This window comes from Vipera ursinii (assembly GCF_947247035.1).
Source record: "Vipera ursinii genome assembly, chromosome: 1".
In the NCBI taxonomy this organism is placed as follows: Eukaryota; Metazoa; Chordata; class Lepidosauria; order Squamata; family Viperidae; genus Vipera; species Vipera ursinii.
Window position 1 is genome coordinate 6,502,998 of NC_139512.1, and position 19,079 is coordinate 6,522,076.

General features: G+C 46.1%; 1 protein-coding gene across 1 annotated transcript in view; it reads left to right on the forward strand.

The window, feature by feature from the left end:
• Positions 1-18,352, forward strand: part of SUGP1 (SURP and G-patch domain containing 1) — a 39,825-nt gene extending 21,473 nt beyond the window's left edge. The window contains 9 exon segments of the mRNA XM_083363658.1: positions 2,402-2,545; positions 2,547-2,616; positions 2,619-2,787; positions 3,933-4,039; positions 6,608-6,785; positions 9,606-9,712; positions 11,074-11,219; positions 14,086-14,215; positions 17,141-18,352. Coding sequence (XP_083219784.1) covers positions 2,402-2,545; positions 2,547-2,616; positions 2,619-2,787; positions 3,933-4,039; positions 6,608-6,785; positions 9,606-9,712; positions 11,074-11,219; positions 14,086-14,215; positions 17,141-17,167 — 1,078 coding nt within the window. The 3' untranslated portion in view covers positions 17,168-18,352.
• The last annotated feature ends 727 nt before the right edge of the window (positions 18,353-19,079 follow it).

Below are 19,079 nucleotides of genomic sequence, written 5' to 3' on the forward strand. Positions count from 1 at the left end.
CCTGAGCCTGATTTTGTATCCCAGTGGGCCATCTTAGTTTAAATCAAATTCTGATTTGATCAATGCTCTATAGCAGGGATCTTCAAACTCGGCCCTTTTATGACTCCTGGACTTCAACTCCCAGAATTCCTCAGCCAGGTACGCTGGCTGAGGAATTCTGGGAGTTGAAGTCCACGAGTCATAAAAGGGCCGAGTTTGAAGATCCCTGCTCTATAGAGAATACAAAAGTGAGCCCACAACTTGAAACCACAACCGAGCCCAACATTTTGCTCGCTAAGACGTTTGTTAAGGGAGTTTTGCCCCCATTTTATGATCTTTCCTGTCACGGTTGTTAAGTGAGTCCCTTTGGTTGGTAAGTGAGTTACCCTGTTGTTAAGTGGATCTGGCTTCCCCACTGACTTTGCTTGTCAGAAGCTCGCAAGAAGTGATCCCGTGACCTTGGGACACCGCAAGGGTCATACATAGGAGCCAGCTGACAAGCATCTGAATTTTGGATCACATGGTCCTGGGGATGCTGCAAAGGTTGTAACTGTGAAAAAGCGGCTGTCAGTCACTTTTTCCCAGCGCCGTTGTAACTTTGAGGGGATCACTAAAGAAATTGTAAGCCGAGGGCTGCCTGTGTGTAATTAGTTACTGAATAAAAAGCCAAGCCATGAATTTATTTTCTGTAGGAAGTGCATACTTCTATTGCAGTGGCATTCAACTTCTAAGATGCTCCAGATTTGAATTCGGAAAGAGTTGGGTTTTTTGGGTCTGTGTGTGTGTATCAAGGGACGCGGTGGCTCAGTGGGTTAGGACGCTGAGCTTGTCGATCGGAAGGTCAGCAGTTTGGCAGGTCGAATCCCGAGTGCCGCGTAACAGAGTGAGCGCCTGTTACTCGTCCCAGCTTCTGCCAACCTAGCAGTTCGAAAGCACGTAAAAATGCAAGTAGAAAAATAGGGACCACTACGGTGGGAAGGTAACAGCGTTCCGTGCGCCTTTGGCATCTAGTCATGCCAGCCACATGACCACGGAGACGTCCTCGGACAAGCGCTGGCTCTTCGGCTTTGAAACGGAGATGAGCACCGGCCCCTAGAGTTGGAAACGGTTAGCACGCATGTGCGGGGGAACCTTTACCTTTACCTGTGTGTGTATGTGTGTATTGCAGAGTTAGCGATTCCTGTTATGGAAATAGAAATACACTTATGGCTTCACTAGCAGCCTTTTTCAGCAGGGAAGGGAGATAGCCATGCCTTGCTGAAAATCCTGATAAGCTGTTGGATGTATTGTCTCTGTAAATGACAACTTGCCGGACTTATTGTCTCTTTGTCCGACCTGTCTCAGCTTGATCCTCTGAAACAGGGGTCCTCAACCTTGGCAACTTTAAGACTTGTGGACTTCAACTCCCAGAATCCCTCAGCCAGCTGGCTGAGGGATTCTGGGAGTTGAAGTCCACAAGTCTTAAAGTTGCCAAGGTTGAGGACCTCTGCTCTAAAACATCCTAAATTCCACTTGTTGAGAAAGGTACAGTTTACTAGAGGTCAAGTGAATTACAGCAGCTCATAGCCAGAATTGAAAATTGCATCCCCAGATCCCCAAGTCTAACTTTCCCCTCCCTCAGTTGCGCACCCCTCCCCCTCCCGTTGCCGGCCCACCACGTCCGGTCAAATTCAAAGAAGATGTTTTTAGAACGGTCCCTTTCAGGCGTATGTTTTGCCTGCAGCTCGATCCTCTACAAGAGCCTTGGTGGAGCAGTGGGCTAATGCCTCCTTAAATAACACCAGCTGCCTGCAATTAGTGCAGGTTCGCATCCCACCAGGCTCAAGGTTGACTCAGCCTTCCATCCTTCCGAGGTAGGTAAAATGAGGACCCAGATTGTTGGGGGCAATTAAGCTGACTTCGTAATAATGCCGCTTGGCGGGGGCCGAAAGCCCTAATAAGCAGGCATATGCATAGAATGAAGGCTACTGCTAAGCACATTGGTTTGTGCTTAAATTGTAAGCCGCCCTGAGTCTTTGGAGAAGGGCGGGATATAAATGGGATTAAAATAAAAATAAAATAAATAATTCAGAAGGATCCTTAACTCCCATTCGTTGGGAAAGTTACAGTTGACTAGAAGTCAAGTGAGTTAACGGTTAGTGCACAGCCAGAACTGAAAATTGTCTCCCATTACTGCCCCCACCCCCACCCCCCCCAATGTCCAATCAAATTCAGACGAGACCTTTTTGAGACGGGTCACTTCAGGGGTTGGTTTGGCATGCAGCTGCGTCCCCGTTCCCCAGCCGGTGAATTTCGAAGCCCACCTGGGAGAGAAAGAGTGAACTTTTCGTTTCCCTTGAAGCATTCCCTCCCCCCAATCCATCCCTCTCCCCCCCACTAAGGTTCATGGCAACTGATACTTTGGTTTTGTGTACGCTTGCAGGTTTTTGTACGAGCCCAATAGTTCTGGGTACAAGTATTACCGGCAGAAGCTGGAGGAATTCCGGAAAGCAAACACGAACATGGAGGGCGTGCCACCAGGATCAGAAGCCAACCTGAAGCGCAAGGCCTCTTCTGAGGGGGGGGCTTCCTCTTCCATTTCTTCCTCCTCCTCTTCCTCCTCCTCCTTCTCCTGCTCCTCTTCCTCCTCCTCCTCCTCCTCCTCAACAACAACACCTGCACCCCCGGTTCCTCTGCCGAAGCAGGTAGCCACATCCAGTGTGAAGAAAAAGCGGAAAAGCCGGTGGGGCCCAGAGGAGGAGAAAGTGGACTTGCCTCCTCCAGAGCTCGCTCAGCAGACCCAGGAACTGTCGCCAACACCCTTGTCGGGTTAGCTCTTGTTGTGTTTTAAAGCCAGTGCGGAGCTGGGGCTTCTGAGGGGCTCTTGCGGGGGTGGGGGGGGTGAGTCTTCTCCAGCCAGCCAGCCAGTTTTATTTGAAGCAGAGGGTAGTGCTAAAGAAGCAGCTTCGTTTCGTCGACACCCGTGCAGCCAATCCTTGACTTAACGACCGGTCGCTCACGACCGTTCAAACTTAGAACAGCTCTGCCTTGGGGCTACTAACAAACCCACATTTGAAGTTGCGATGGTTGGGGAGCCCTCCACCCGCATGATCATGTGACCGAACTGAGTCCTGGGCAGGGTGGATTACATTGCAGCCATTTGCAGAATCCTGTGGGCCCATGACCCCAGTTTACGGCAGCTTTGCAAAAAAAAAAAAAAGAGGCACTTCCACTTTTCAGCGAAATCACCCCCATAGCAAATCATAACATCTACTGCAAAAAAAAACAACCCAAACCTCATGACCAGCCTGTTTTTATGACATCACGACTTATGGCCCTAATGGGCAGGCTCTATTATGGTCATAAGTTGAGGACTGCCTGTAATGGGATCTTTGCATCTGCTCCAGTGATGTTATTTTTAAGCCCCGCCATTGTCTTGCCTCTGGCTGTTAAGAGTCTGAGCCTCAGAGCTATTAAGATTAATTCTCTTTATGGAGAGGACTAACCCTTATAAGGCAGTCAGAGACGAAATATGCTGCATGGCTGGAAAAAATACCTGAGAATTTACTTGATTCTCACGAACACACCTTGTCATGGTACCTTTCCACCACATTCAAGAACAACCAAAGAAGGAGCATCTTCTAGAACAGGGATAGGCAACCTTGGCTCTTTTATGACTCGTGGACTTCAACTCCCAGAATTCCTGAGCCAGCATGGCTCAGCTTGGAAAGCTCCCCCTTTCCCCTCAGCATGGCTGGCTCAGGAATTCTGGGAGTTGAAGTCCACGAGTCAAGAGAGCCAAGGTTGCCTACCCCTGTTCTAGAATGTTAAGAGTAAAATGCTGCTCGATGCACCTGGATGAGAGAGACTAGCCTACCATAGAGGATAGTAGGGTGCTTTTAAGCAACAGTAGTTGGGGAGAGGGTTGCAGTGGAGGGGCAAGTTAACTCTTCTAACCTTTGTGTCTTCTCCAGTCCAGGACCTCAAGGGACTTGGCTACGAGAAGGGGAAGCCAGTTGGATTGGTGGGTGTGACAGAGCTGTCAGATGCTCAGAAGAAGCAGCTGAAGGAGCAGCAAGAGGTATATTAAGGTCACATTCTGGTGGTAGCTTGTTGGGCCACTGCATATTTTAGTTTTTGTGTCTCCTGTTACTGCCATCCAGTTTTAGGGCAGGGGTCTTCAAACTTGGCCCTTTTATGACTTGTGGACTTCAACTCCTGGCTGAGGAATTCTGGGAGTTGAAGTCCACAAGTCATAAAAGGGCCAAGTTTGAAGACCCCTGATTTAAGGGTTAAGGCCAGGATTAGAAGCTAGGAGACTAAGTGCTAGTCCCACTTTAGGCATGAAAGCCGGCCAGGTGACTTTGGGTCAGTCACCAGGAGACTGTGAATTCTAGTCCTGCCTTAGCTATGAAAGTCAGCAGGGTGACCTTGGGCCAGTCACTCTCTTTCAGCCCAACTCACCTCATAAGATAGTTGTGGGAAAAATAACAGGGGGAAGGTGTGTTGGATATCTTCACTGCCTTGAGTTATTGTAAAAATAAAGTGGGATTAAGATAGAAGATGACCTTGAAGGACAGAAAGAGAATCCATTATCAATGCATCAATCAGATAAACTAGCCTTAAGCCCAGACCAAGGAAGTGGTGTATGGAAATGCCTCAGAGCGCTTCTCCCCATTAATATGAACATAAAAAAGGGAGGAAGGAAACACATTCAGACTTACAAGATCAGTGTCAGCCTTCTAAGGTAGACTAGACTAAGTAACAGAAACCTAGACCTAAAGCTGTTGTTAGCTGCGAAGTCATGTCCGACCCATCGCGACCCCATGGACAACGTTCCTCCAGGCCTTCCTGTCCTCTACCATCTTCTGGAGTCCATTTAAGCTCACGCCTACTGCTTCAGTGACTCCATCCAGCCACCTCATTCTCTGTCGTCCCCTTCTTCTCTTGCCCTCAATCTTTCCCAGCATTAGGCTCTTCTCCAGTGAGTCCTTCCTTCTCGTTAGGTGGCCAAAGGATTTGAGTTTTAGCTTCAGGATCTGGCCTTCTAAAGAGCAGTCAGGGTTGATCTCCTCTAGGACTGACCGGTTTGATCGCCTTGCAGTCCAAGGGACTCGCAGGAGTCTTCTCCAGCACCATAGCTCAAAGGCCTCCATTCTTTGGCGCTCAGCCTTTCTTATGGTCCAACTTTCAGAGCCATACATTGCAACTGGGAAGACCATAGCCTTGACTATACCCACTTTTGTTGACAGGGTGATGTCTCTGCTTTTTAGTGTGCTGTCTAGATTTGCCATGGCTTTCCTCCCCAGGAGCAAGCGTCTTTTAATTTCTTGGCTACAGTCCCCATCTGCAGTGATCTTGGAGCCCAGGAAAATAAAATCTGTCACTACCTCCATTTCTTCCCCATCTATTTGCCAGGAATTGAGAGGGCCGGATGCCATGATCTTGGTTTTCTTAATGTTTAGTTTCAAGACCTAAAGCTACAGTATCCTCCAAGCCAAAAAGACACAGAAGTTCTTTTTTTATTGAAAAGTTTTACAATTTTTAAATACAATGAACTCCCCCCTCCCCCTCCCCTCTCCCCAACCCTCCCCTCCCCTCCCCCCTCCCCGACTTCCCAGAGCTGAATACAGGGTATAATAATACAAACATAAACTAAAATATGCTAACAACAAAAATAAAACATTACGTTCTATCAGACTTTAACTCTCCAGAATCATAATATTAATAAAGTAACAAATAACTAATCATACATCATAAAAATCCACTACTTATTCAAATGCTAAATGAAACTTTTTAGTCCCATATTTATTCTGAATATATTCAATCCATCTTCTCCATTCTACAATATATCTCTGTTGCGACTGGTCTGTCAAATATGCCGAAATCTTTGCCATTTCCGCCAAGTTGGAAACTTTCAAAGTCCACTCTTCTATAGTCGGCAATTCCTCCTTCCAATATTGCGCAACTAAAAGTCTTGCCGCCGTAATTAGATGCAACATCAACTTAGTGTCTATAACAGTAGTATCTGTAATAATACCCAATAAAAACAATTGCGGAGAAAACTTTATCCTTTTCTTAAATACCTTTTGCATATTCCACCAAATTTTAATCCAAAAGGCTTTAACCTTTTTACAAGTCCACCATATATGAAAATATGTTGCATCCTCACAACCACACCTCCAACATTTGGGCTGGCAGTTCGGATACATGCTTGCTAATTTTTTAGGGTCTAAGAGACAGAAGTTCTCTGTTATGGCCATGTTAGCCAAATATGCCCCATTGTTTCCTAGAGTCTTGTAGAGTAGGTTTACACATGTTTTGCCTTAGCATATTATGCAAACCTAATATTTTTGATGTGTAATACCATGTTTGTGGCTTACTGTATTGTACAAAATTAAATAACTAATTTATTCAGCAAATACCATATTATATGAATGAGACTATGGCCTGTGTTTTGAAAGATTTAAGCAGCTGCTATCTGGCTTCTTCCTGGTTCTGCAAAGCAAAAATTGTGAAATAGGGGCTAATTGGGACATCTTCCTTCTAGTTGGGAAGGGTTTGAATGATGCGGAAGTAATTTTTTGTATTTCTGTTCTATTTCTGTTCTGTTCTGTTCTGTTCTGCTCTGCTCTGCTCTACTCTACAGATGCAGCAAATGTATGACATGATCATGAAGCACAAACAGGCCATGCAGGAGATGCAGATCATGTGGGAGAGGACAATCAAAGAGCACCAGTCCGGCTACGACAGCGATGAGGAAATTGACAATGAGCTGGGCACGTGGGAGCACCAGCTGAGGCGCATGGAGATGGACAAGACGCGTGGTTAGTGCTTGGAGGGGAGACGGGAAAGACTTTGTTTCCACCTTGATAACACAGATGGCCTTGACTTACAACCAGCCTGGAATTATGGTCTTACGTTGTGCTAGCAGTTAGCTGTGTCGCTATGTGACCATGCCCTCCATTATGAACGTTTCTGCGGCCATTGTTAAGCAAATCCGTTGTCTTCAATGGATGATTATTTTTTTTGCTAGAAACCAAAAATACACTAGACCGGGGGGGGGGGGGTCAAACTGCTGGCCTGCGGGCCGGATGCGTCATGCGGAAGCCGCGCCTACCCCATTGTCAGCAATGGCAAAACAGTCCCGATACGTTGTGTGACGTCGTGAGTTTGACATGTCTGGACTAGACAATTCTCATAATCGTTTCCAACCTTTACATTCAATGAATTTTCCCAACGCTTAACTCTTTATTACTCTTAACGCAACTCCCTATAAAGCTTCTGTCTACAGCAGGGGTCCCCAAGCCCTGGGCCTGGCCTCTTAGGAACTGGGTTGCACAGCTGGAGGTGAGCAGCAGGCAAGAGAAACTGCACATGCACAGGATCTACATTGCACACACCTCCTCCACGGCCTGTGGAAAAATTGTGTTCCACAAAACCGGTCCCTGGGCCAAAAAGGTTGGGAACCGGTGCTCTGCAGAATCTGGTGCAAGAGGAGTAAAATCTTTAACTCACCAGTTGTGACTTTCCCCTCCCCCATGCTGGCTGGGGAATTCTGGGAGTTGGAGTCGACCCATTTTCAAGTTGCCATGCTTTAGAACAGGGGTCTTCAAACTTGGCCCTTTTATGACTCGTGGACTTCAACTCCCAGATTTCCTCAGCCAGGCATGCTGGCTGAGGAATTCTGGGAATTGAAGTCCACGAGTCATAAAAGGGCCAAGTTTGAAGACCCCTGCTTTAGAACATGCTTCCTGCCCGTCCTTAATTATAAGCCAGGTGCCTGGAGTTATGAATGAATGAATGAATGAATGAACCTTTATTGTCAAAGTACAACCATGTATACATTGAGATTGGCTGAGCCTCCCTTCATGTCTCACCCCCCCCCCACAACTCACAGTGACAACAAACCCTCCATCTTATTACACCATGTGAGCTAATTGCACAACACACCGGCCTCGCAAGTCAATCATAGATAAAATTTATAAAATTATTTCCCGTTCAAGCGCCTGACAGCCCATGGATAGAAGCTGTTCTTCAGCCTGTTGGTACGGCTGGCTATACTCCTATATCTCCTACCGGACGGTAGGAGAGTAAAGATACCGTCCAGGGTGTGAGTCGTCCCTAAGAATCTTCCTCACTCTTCCAAGGCAGCGAGCCCTGGCGAGGTCATCCAGTGGTGTCAAGGAACAGCCCACTATATCTTGTGCTGTGCTCACCATCCTCTGTAATACTTTCCTATCCGTGGCTGTCAGACCAGCATACCAAACCACAATACCGTGCGAGAGGACACAATAGTAGACCGGTATAACATGGCTGTTGTAAAGAAATTCTCTAGGTCCAACATAAAGTTGCCGATCCCAGCAAATAGACTTACCGTATATACTTGAGTATAAGCCGAATTTTTCAGCCCACTTTTTGGGCTGAAAAATTCCACTTCGGCTTATACTCCAGTCAACAAAAAAAACTTATCGAGGACTTGTGCGCGGCCGAGGCTTTGGTGCTTCCGGGATTGCGCGCACCTCTCCCAAGCAGCCGCCGTCCGGAGACCTGCCGAAGTTTGGGGAGGTGCAGCCGGCGGCGGAGGCTTGCAGAACGGCGGATCGGCTTATACTCAAGTCACCAACTTTTTCCAGTTTTTGGGGGTGAAATTGGGGGTCTCGGCTTATACTCGAGTCGGCTTATACTCAAGTATATACGGTAGTGTGTATTGACTCTGTACATGTAGTCCTCGGCTTACAAGCACAATTGAGCCTAATTCTGTTGCTAAGTGAGACACTTGCTCCATTTTATGACCTTTCTTGCCACAGTTGTTCAGTGAATCACTGCAATTGTTAAGCTAGTAACACAGTCGTTAAATGAACCTGGCTTCCCCATTGACTTTGCTTTTTGGAAGATGACAAAAGGTAATCACAACCCCAGGACACAGCAGCCGTCATAAATATGAGCCAGTTGATAGGAGCCGATTATGAGAAAGATTGCAGAGATCTAATGCTACACATATTAACGGCAGCAAGAATTGCATTTGCCCAACTTTGGAAAAATGAAAACTTGCCAACTGAAGAGATATTCATTAGGAAAATTTTAAGAGTGTGCAGAAATGGATAGATTGACTTTACAGATTAAAGAGAAAGAAGACTCAGTGTATTTTAGAACATGGGATAATTTCTATCAATGGCTAGAAAAACGAGTCAGAGAGAAAGGAATGTGATACGTAATTTTGAATACATATTACCATTAACATATTGTTTATGATAATTATCTATTATTGCTAGTTAAATACATGTACCCAGACATTATGCTGTTTGCTAAATATTGAAAATGTTATTTGGAAAAACCCTATCCCCAACCCTAACGCAAATCCCAACCCTAATCCCGACCCCACCTTATCCCTAACCCTATAAAAACTAATAAAATATATATAATAAAAGTAAATAAATATGAGCCAGTTGCCAAGCGTCAGAATTTTGATCACGTAACCAGGGAGATGCTGTAAGCATGAAGACCGGTTGTGACTCACTTTTTTTTTGGTGCCGTTGTAACTTTGAACGGTCACTGAACAAGTGGTTGTAAGTCAAGGACTACTTGTATGTTCTCCAGACAACATCTTGCTGAGAAGTAATTCTGTTCTGCCTGGTCTTTTTCAGAATGGGCGGAGCAGTTGACTCAAATGGGCCGAGGAAAACATTTCATTGGCGATTTTCTGCCACCTGATGAGCTTGAGAAGTTTATGGAAACCTTCAAAGCTCTGAAGGTAAAACGCTTAATATCCTTCTCTTTAGGACATCTTATTCATATTCAGAGTGATTGAATGTTTTAGGAGGAGGTTTGGGAGGGGGGGAGGAAGAGGATCTGTCTTCCTGATTGAAAAAAAAATTGGACAATACGTTAGATCAGGTGTCTTCAAACTTGGCCCTTTTATGACTTGTGGACTTCACCTCCCAGAATTCCTCAGCCAGGCTGAGGAATTCTGGGAGTTGAAGTCCACAAGTCATAAAAGGGCCAAGTTTGAAGACCCCTGCCTTAATACATGCAACAGGCAAAACATTTCAAAGTGAAAAAAAGAGGTTTGCTCCAAACGGGTTGACATTCGACTTAAAAGAATACCAGTTGAAACGGAAAATATTGGCAGCGCAGTTGGAACAGCATTTAAACCTCCAAGTCGCCCCTTGAAACTTAGAATCGTTTCAGATCCAGAGTGTTTTCTACCTCGTGGTTGTGCGTGCTCACACCAGAATGCACTGCTGCAAAACTGGAAAAAGAGCAAAGAAAGATAACCAAAAGTAATCAGCGATACACATAGGCACCACCTCTCTAGAGAAACCCTAAACCGTTCAGAGCTTTGCGGTCTGGAAATAGCTATATAAAATTATTCCCTAGAGCAGGGTTCAGCAGCCTGAAACAGTGAAAGAGCCACTCGGAACCGGTTCCCTCACAAAAGGAAAAACTGGGAGCCGCAAAAAATGTGTGCGCATATGCGAACATGCACGCATGCGCATATGCGTACATGCGCGCATGCGCAGAACAGGGGTTGACTGAAGAGTGGAGCCAAGGCGAGATATGAACCTACCCTGCATATTTGAATTGATTGGTTGAACTTTTTTAGTCCCACTGTTGGTTTTTTTGGACTGCACATGGCAGAGGACTGGGAGCCACAGAAGACGGCTGAAAGCTGCATGCGGCTCCGGAGCTGCGGGTTGCAGACCTGTCCCCTAGAGAATACTCTTTTATACTCCTGCTTTAGTAGTACTTCCAACTGAAGGATTGTGCAAAAAAAAAACCCCAATATCTGGAAGACCCACTCAAGGAAGCATTACTCACACTGTTGTGAGACCCGCTGCCTTCAGACAGATGGCGTGGACCCTTGAGAGGGAACTGAGAAAGGTTGTGGAGGATACATCGCTTGTCAGCCACAGTGACAGCCTAGAACGGTGTTTCTCAACCTTGACAACTAGAAGAGGCGCGGACTTCAACTCCCAGAATTCTTTGCTGGCTGGAGAATTCTGGGAGTTGAAGTCCACCTCTTTTTAAGTTGTCACAGTTGAGAAACATGGTTTCGAAGCAGGTTGTCATGCACGATTTCTTTTTAAAACCCATTATTTTCTTCCTCCACAGGAAGGCCGTGAGCCTGATTACTCTGAATACAAAGAATTTAAACTGACCGTGGAAAACATAGGTTACCAGATGCTGATGAAAATGGGCTGGAAAGAAGGTGATGGCCTGGGATCTGATGGTCAGGGTATCAAAGCTCCTGTTAACAAGTAGGTGTCTGGTCCCTCCTTTTTTAATTTCTTGATTTGTTGGGGGGGAGAAAGTCCTTCCTTTTTCCTCTGCTCAGAAACACACAGAGCAGCGAACAAGTTAGAGAACTAACTTGGTATAGGGAGGTATAGAAATTAAATAAATCAATAAATAGACTTAAGATTATTTTTTTTAAAGTATTTAGAACATCAGCGTAGAAAGAAAACAGTTACAAAGTTGATGGAATAAAGTCTGCTTTTTATATAACGTCACCAGCATGTGCTTTCTAAATACGGGCATATTGGCTTAGCTGTTGGAAGGCCAGAGTCTGGCAGTTTTAGACTAGTTTGCTTTTTCAGATGTTTGCTTGTCGACAGCTGAGAATCAGGGAAGTTTCAGCAGATGGTCAAGGAGAGGAGAAGCTGCAGAGGGGAGACCAAAGCATCTTCTTCTTCTTCTTCTTCTTCTTCTTCTTCTTCTTCTTCTTCTTCTTCTTCTTCTTCTCCTCCTCCTCCTCCTCCTCCTCCTCCTCCTCCTCCTCCTCCTCCTCCTCCTCCTCCTCCTTCTTCTTCTTCTTCTTCTTCTTCCCTGTATTCATGTGGCCAGACTGAATTACATTGTCCCAGGGAGGAATGTTTGCTTCCTTCTGTGAATGGACAGGAAGGAGTCAAGAGGTGGCGTCACATGGGCCAGGTCCACAGTCATGAGTCGGCCTACCTCAGCAGTCATTCCGGATCAGGGGTGTCAAACTCAATTTCACTGAGGGCCGCATCAGCATTGCGGTTGCCCTCAGGGGGCCTGGTGGGTATGGCCAGGGTGGGTGTGGCCTACTGGGTGGGCGTGGCTAGAGTGCGTATGGCCTACTGGGTGGGCGTGGCCAGCTCTACCTCGTTCGCATCAAGGGTGCCTACGGGGGGCCTGGGCAGGAGTGGGACAGATCTGAGGGTCTCTGGCATAAGGAGGGTCTCTGGGCCAGGGCCAAGGCAGTGGGGGCCGTTCCCTCACTGTTTACAGGATGGCTTCGCGGGCCACATGAAACCACTTCGTGGGTCGGATCTGGCCCCCGGGCCTTGTGTTTGACATGTCTGTTCCAGATGATCTGCTTGGAAGAGATGATCGGTTAACCCCCTTTTCACACCAGAGTCACTATGAATGTTCTTTTTTTTTAAAAGGGATGAGGGGAGACTGGATCACGTTTGGGATGGCAGTCATAAGTTTCGGCTTGGTAGCGAGGTGTCCCAGCGTAGGAAGAAAAAAAAGTGTATTTGCAGCTAGTCCTTGACTTACGACCATAATTGAGCCCAGAATAATAGTCGTAAGTCGTGCCTGTCATCATGTGGGTCACCACATGTCCACGTCCAATTTTAGAACTTTTTTTTTGCAGTATTTCTTAGATACTGTTATTAATTAAGCACTGTAGTCATTAAGTGAATCTGGGTTTTTTGGCTGGAAACGGAAGTTTTTTCTGGCCAAAAAACTCATAGACTGTAGTTACGTGACATGGGGATGCTGCAAAACAGCCATAACTGTGGCTCACTTGCCGAGCACCCAAAATACAGCAGGGTCCAGCCATTGAAACATCAAGTGTGGGTTATAAGTAGCCCTGCAGAGTCTGTCATAACTTCAGATGATCGCTAAGAGACCGGTTGTAAGTCGAGGACTACAATAATAATAATGATGATGATGAAGAAGAAGAAGAAAGAAGAAGAAGAAGAAGAAGAAGAAGAAGAAGAAGAAGAAGAAGAAGAAGAAGAAGAAGAAGAAGAAGAAGAAGAAGAAGAAGAAGAAGTTGGAAGGGACCTTGGAGGTCTTCTAGTCCAACCCCTTGCTCAGGCAGGAAGCCCTATACCATTTCAGACAAATGGCTGTCCAGTCTCTTCTTAAAAACTTCCAGTATTGGAGCATCTACAGCTTCTGGAGGCAGGTTGTTCCACTGGTTAATTGTTCTAACTGTCAGGAAGTTTCTCCTTAGTTCTAGGTTGCTTCTCTCTTTGACTAGTTTCCATCCATTGCTTCATGCCCTGTCTTCAGGTGCTTTGGAGAATAGCTTGGCTCCCTTGGGTTTTTAGTTTTGTTGAATTTTTACCTCACGTTTCATAAAGTTTTCTAGGGTGGTGTCCATAGTTCCACCTTCTATTTTACCTCACAATAATCCTGTGAGATACTTGGCTAGTGAAACAAAGACTGGCCCAAAGTCGCCCAGTGAGCTTTCATGGCCAGTCCAGCACCTTCACCACCCCAGTATAGCCACTCCGGCGCTCATCCTTGCTTTTGAAGGTATGGGGCTCCTACTTCAGCTCCAAGGGCAAGTCGCCGAGTCCAGGTAGTCCTCAACTTACAACAGTTCATTTCGTGACCATTCAAAGTTTCCACAGCACTGAAGAAACTAACTGACGGCCATTGTTCACACTTACGACCGTAGCAACATCACCAGGGTCACATGATCAAAATTCAGGCACTTGGCAACTGATTCATATTTACGACGGTTGCAGCATCCCGGGGGGGGGGGGGGGTCAGGTGATCACCTTTTGCCATTTTTGCCACCTTCGCCAAGCAAAGTTAGGGGGGAAGCCAGATTCACTTTAACAATGGTGTTCTAACTGAACAGCTGCACTGATTCACTTAACAACTGTGGCAAGAAAAGTCGTAAACTGGGGGGAAACTTACTAAACAGCAGCCTTGCTTAGCAATGGAAATTTGGGGCTCAGTTCTCGTAAGTCAAGGACTGCCTGTAATAAGGTAATAAGCTTGGACTAGAAGACCTGCAAAGTTCCTTTCAGCCCTGTGAATCTATGATTTTAATCCACCCTGTCTTAAAAAAGTCTGGTCTAAGGCAGCTTCCTCATATCTCTGCCCAAGAAATAAACACAGCTTTTTCCCAACCAGGGGGGTGACAGCTGTGGATGGAGCAGGGTTTGGAATTGACCGTCCTGCTGATTTGACCAAGAATGATGATGAGTACGAGGCCTTTCGGAAGAGGATGATGTTGGCCTACAGATTCCGGCCCAACCCACTGGTGAGAAGCCCCAGCTCCTTGGGGCCCTTTTTTCCATGTCAGAAATGCAATTTATGCAATTGATTTGTATCTGAAGTGGGATCAGTTTGAACAGCCTTTTTTAGCAATAACAATAGCACTTAGACTTATATCATGCTCGATCGTGCTCTACAGCCCTCTGTGGGTAGTGTATAATGTCAGCATATTGCCCCCAACAATCTGGGTTCTCATTTTACCGACTTCTGATGGAGGGAAGGCTGAGTCAACTTTGAGCCGGTCAGAATCGAACTCCGGACTGTGGGCAGAGTTTGCCTGCAATACTGCATTTTAACCACTGTGCCACCAGAGCAGGCAAGGGACAGGCATGTACTTTTTTAATTTCTTGACACACACTGAAAATGCCAGGACTGTCTATTTTCATTGGAATTTCCTGGTCTGAGTTGCCTTGACTACAAAAAAAATTATTGAAGGTACTATTTGAAAAGGCTGCTTGCTTCACTGTAATTGTCTGACTATATTCTGTTTTTGCTTCAAAACACTTTGCAGCACTTTATCATAAGGAACATTTTACAATACACACAAGACAAGGTTAATCACTTAAAATACTGTATCCATTGACTCTGCACAAGGAGTTCATGTAAGAATATTTAGGAAGGGGATCCAGCTAGTGGACCTATACTGATCTGTTACAGAGAAGAGGGCTTCCCCTTATGGTGCCAGCCAGCTGGCCCAAGTTATCTTTTTTCCAGAGACTCCATTCTGTTCTCACACAATGTGTTGCTAGCCTATTTAAATCTCATTTGAGAAATCCTTCAAACACAAATCTTCAAAACTACACGCAGCAATTTTCTCTCTTTATAGCTCAGCCTCTATTTAATCTTGCATATATAACACAACGTTGAGTCCCTGTTAACTCTGTGGACGGTAAAAATAGCAGTTGAGAAAAGTATTACACAACATCCAAACCACAGCTACAAATGTAACACCAAAAAGTAGCAGATTTGTGCACCGGCTGCTGCTCTTCATTCTTGGCGTGCACCTCGACTCCAGGTACTCCCCGAATTACAACCATTTGTTTTTACGACCGAAGTTGCAGTGACACTGAAAAAAGTGTGGTCGCTTTGCACATGGCTATTGTAGCATCGTCGTGGTCGTAGGATCAAAATTCAGACGCCGGGCAACTGGCGTGTACTTATGACGGTTGCAGTGTCCCAGGGGCCATGTGATCACACTTGCGATCTTCTGACAAACAAAGGTCAACGGGGAAGCCAGAATCATTTAACAACCACATTACTGACTTAACGAAGTGATTCACTCGACAGTTCTGGCAAGAAAGGTTGTAAAAGCGGGACAGAACCCATTTTAACAACTGTCTTGCTTAGCAACATAAATCTTGGGCTGAATTGTAGTTGTAAGTCGAGACTACTTGCGCAGGTAGTCCTCAGCATTTTGACAGCTGGACCAGAATTTCCATTGCTAAGCAAGATGGCTGTTCATTAAGTTGTGCAACAAAGTTACGATCTTTTTTGCTGCGATTGCTAAGGGAGTCACTGCAGTTCTTAAGCGAATTGCGCGGTTATTAAGCAAACCCATGTTTCCCCACTGATTGCTTGTCAGAAGCCAGCTGGGGAGGTCGCAGAAGGTGATCCCCTAACCCTGGGTTGCTGCAGCCCACATAAATACACGCCGGTTGCCAAGGGCCTGAACATTGATCCTGTGACTCTGGGGAATGCTGCGATGGTCGTAAGTGCAAGGACTGGTCATAAGTCACTTTTTCCAGCTCTGTTGTAACTTCAGTCATTAAAACGAATGGTTGTAAGTCAAGGACTTAACACGCCTGTTGCTTGTTCTGTTACCTCTTCCCAGTGGGAAGTCAAGTAGATGAGACACACTGCCCTATCCAACATCAAGAAGGTGACCCTTCTTTCTCAGACGTCCGCCTCCAAGGTGAAATTCAACACCTTGTGTGCTCAGTCTAGCATAGAGGAATGGGATAGATAGATTGGGGTACTCCTTGGACTTTGGGGCACCTCTTCAGGGATATGGCGACGGGAGGAATGCCAGCAGAATTTAAGCGAGCCCGCATTCCCTCCTGGATTTGCTTTTAAGTTAGTTTGGCCACCAAGTGGTGATTTGCAGCATCACTGCACTTGTGGAAGGCACCCTGCAGTTTTGCAACCGAGAAGGCCTGTTTACTCATGGGAAGGGGGGTGGGTCAGTTTCCTTTGGAGGTAGAACGTCGTCCTACTCTGGTTTCGCTTCTCACTTTGAGTTCAAACTTAGGACGGCCGTATTCACACACGGCTGTTCTGTACCAGCCTGCTATCGGCCCTGCAGAAAAGGCAGGGACAACCCCTTTTACAAGAAGGCAAGAGGCTGGAATTAAGCCTGCCAAATTTATTGATACAAAAACAAACAGAACAAGACACGAACCAAGAAACAGGAGCTTTTCAAGCGGTTGCCTTCAGCAAACCAGCCCTCCCACGCATTCCCCTTTTATACAGTTCAGGGCGTGGCTTCTCTCTGCCTCCTTCTGAGGTGCCCCATTGCCTTCCTCTGTTTACTCCTGATTGCCTCCTGCGTCGGGCGTCCTTGAACAGGGCCAGCTGTGGGTCATCTTCATCCACGCTGTCAGGCTCACACAGCTGGGTCTCCGTTGTGACCAGGTGGGAGGGGCCTGGCTGAGGGCTCTCATTAGCAAGATCTTCAACCCCCTCAGCAAGCTCTTCAACACCCCCCTCCTCCTCCTCTGAGTCGTCGGACCCAACTGCCGAACCCACAGGCTGACCCTGAATCACAACAACGGCACTAGGGTGTAGGTTGTTTCGTCATGTGATGTCAAGCAATGTGATGGTCACTTCAAGGGAAGGCATTTGGGTTTGAGCCTCAGACTCTGCTGGCCTTCTGTTACCAGGATGACTTTGTTTTTCTCCTTTTCTCTTCCAGAACAACCCTCGGCGTCCTTATTATTGATGCAGCCGTGTTTTCTTCTCACCTCCCACCCACTCCCTGTTCCTCCAGTGACGGATTGTTTACTGTGATAAGTTTATTTTAACAAAAAACAAAAAAAAGAAATGCCCCTTTCTTTCAAGTTTAGAAGGACTGTGTTTCAGCTTTAGCCTCCCATCTGTTTACCCACCCACAGATGTTGGGCATTTTCAGTGTGGTTGCAGAGCTCACCCCCCTCTTTTGTTACGTTTTTTTTTTTAAAAAAAAATGTGATCCCATTAAAGAAAATGAAGGAGCAAGTCAGAACTGCGATGGTCAACAAATGCTCCCAAGTCATACATAGCCCAACCATTTGTGAGAAGGGAAAAAATGGCGTAAAAATGTTCGTTAAATGGTGTGTAATCTTCATTTTACTCAGTTTGGCCGGGGGGGGGGGGTTGAGGGTGGTGTTGAAGCCCTGTTTCTCTCCCCATGAACGTAGAAAGTCTGGATTGCTGTTCCCTGTTGACGGTGGGGCCTGCAGGGGAGAGTCACAGGATGGGACATAGCAGGCGAGCAGAATCACAGGCAGAAATAAGGAAGGTAGACCTCCTCAAACGTAGTAGGGGAGGGGGGGAGTCCCAGCTGCAGTTCAAAAGAGCAAGATTTGAATTGCAGCAACATAGAAAAGGGGGGGACAAATGTGGGGGGGGGACAAACCATCCCAGAGTATTGGGTCTCCTTGAGGGTGTCCCTTTTATCCCAGTTCTGAGGGAATCTTGTGAAAACGTGCATAGCCGGCGTGTATCGGCCAAACTTCTTGTTTTAAAGGACAATCAGCTCTCCTTTTTTCCCCCTCACTCTTTCCTTATTTCGAAGAGCGAGGAAGTTTGAATTGCTTCTTAGACCAGGTCAGAGGCCAAAACCAAACATATCTTTGGCGGGGTTTTCGTTAGTAGATTCTAATCATCTTTCCGGTTTGTCCCAAAGGAGAAAGGTTTAAGAGGAGGGGAAAACCCAAAACCTTTTTCTCTTGACCCAAAGACATGCCCTGTCCACCAAGGCAACCCTCTCTCTCCCTCTCCCATGACCTTCCAACATCAGAACGGCTGCGGTTCCTTCCGATAGGCTCTGAAACGATGCTTGTTTTCATTTTTGTTCAATCTAATGATGTAGAGTTGATACGTTGGGCTTTTGCCAAACATGTTAATAAAGCTAGAGAAATGTGGAGACGGTCGTTATTGTTTTTTTTTCCTCCTTTTTCTTTTGAATGTCCTGACAATGAGCTTAGTTTTTCAAAACTCCAAGAATGATTGATGGGTGTGTACATGGCCCTCGATAGAGAAGGAGCATCATTCTCTCCGTGTTGGGAAAATAATTGGCTTTCTTACCTGCCAAGGTTGGGAAGGGATGCACACAGGAAAACCTGGGTGCCAGATCCTGGACATTGGGACCACTACTTCCAGGTATGCCACAGTGCAAGTACAAATAGTCCTCGACTTACAACCAGAATTTCCATTGCTAAAGAAGACAGCTGTTAAGTGAGCCATGCCCAGTTTCACTACTATTTTTTTTTTGTCACGGTTGTTAAGTGTAGAACTGCAGTTGTTAAGGGAATCTCACGATTTGTTAAGGGAATCTGGCTTCCCTTATTGACTTGGCTTGTCAAAAGCCGGCTGGGAAAGTCGCAAATGGTGATCAGATGATCCCGGGATGCTGCACCCGTCATAAATGCCTGTTGTTTGCCAAGCATCCAAACTTTAATCCCCTCACTGTGAGGGTTATACGTGTGAGGTGTAGTCACAAGACACTTCTTTTTTCCCCCAAAGGCATTGTAAAGTTTAACGGTCATTAAATGAATGGTTGTAAGTCAAGGACGACCTGTACATTCTCCTGGCTTTTGTCACTTGGAAAACAGTTGGGTGGGACAGTTAATTTCTTCTTGGTTGCTGGGAGG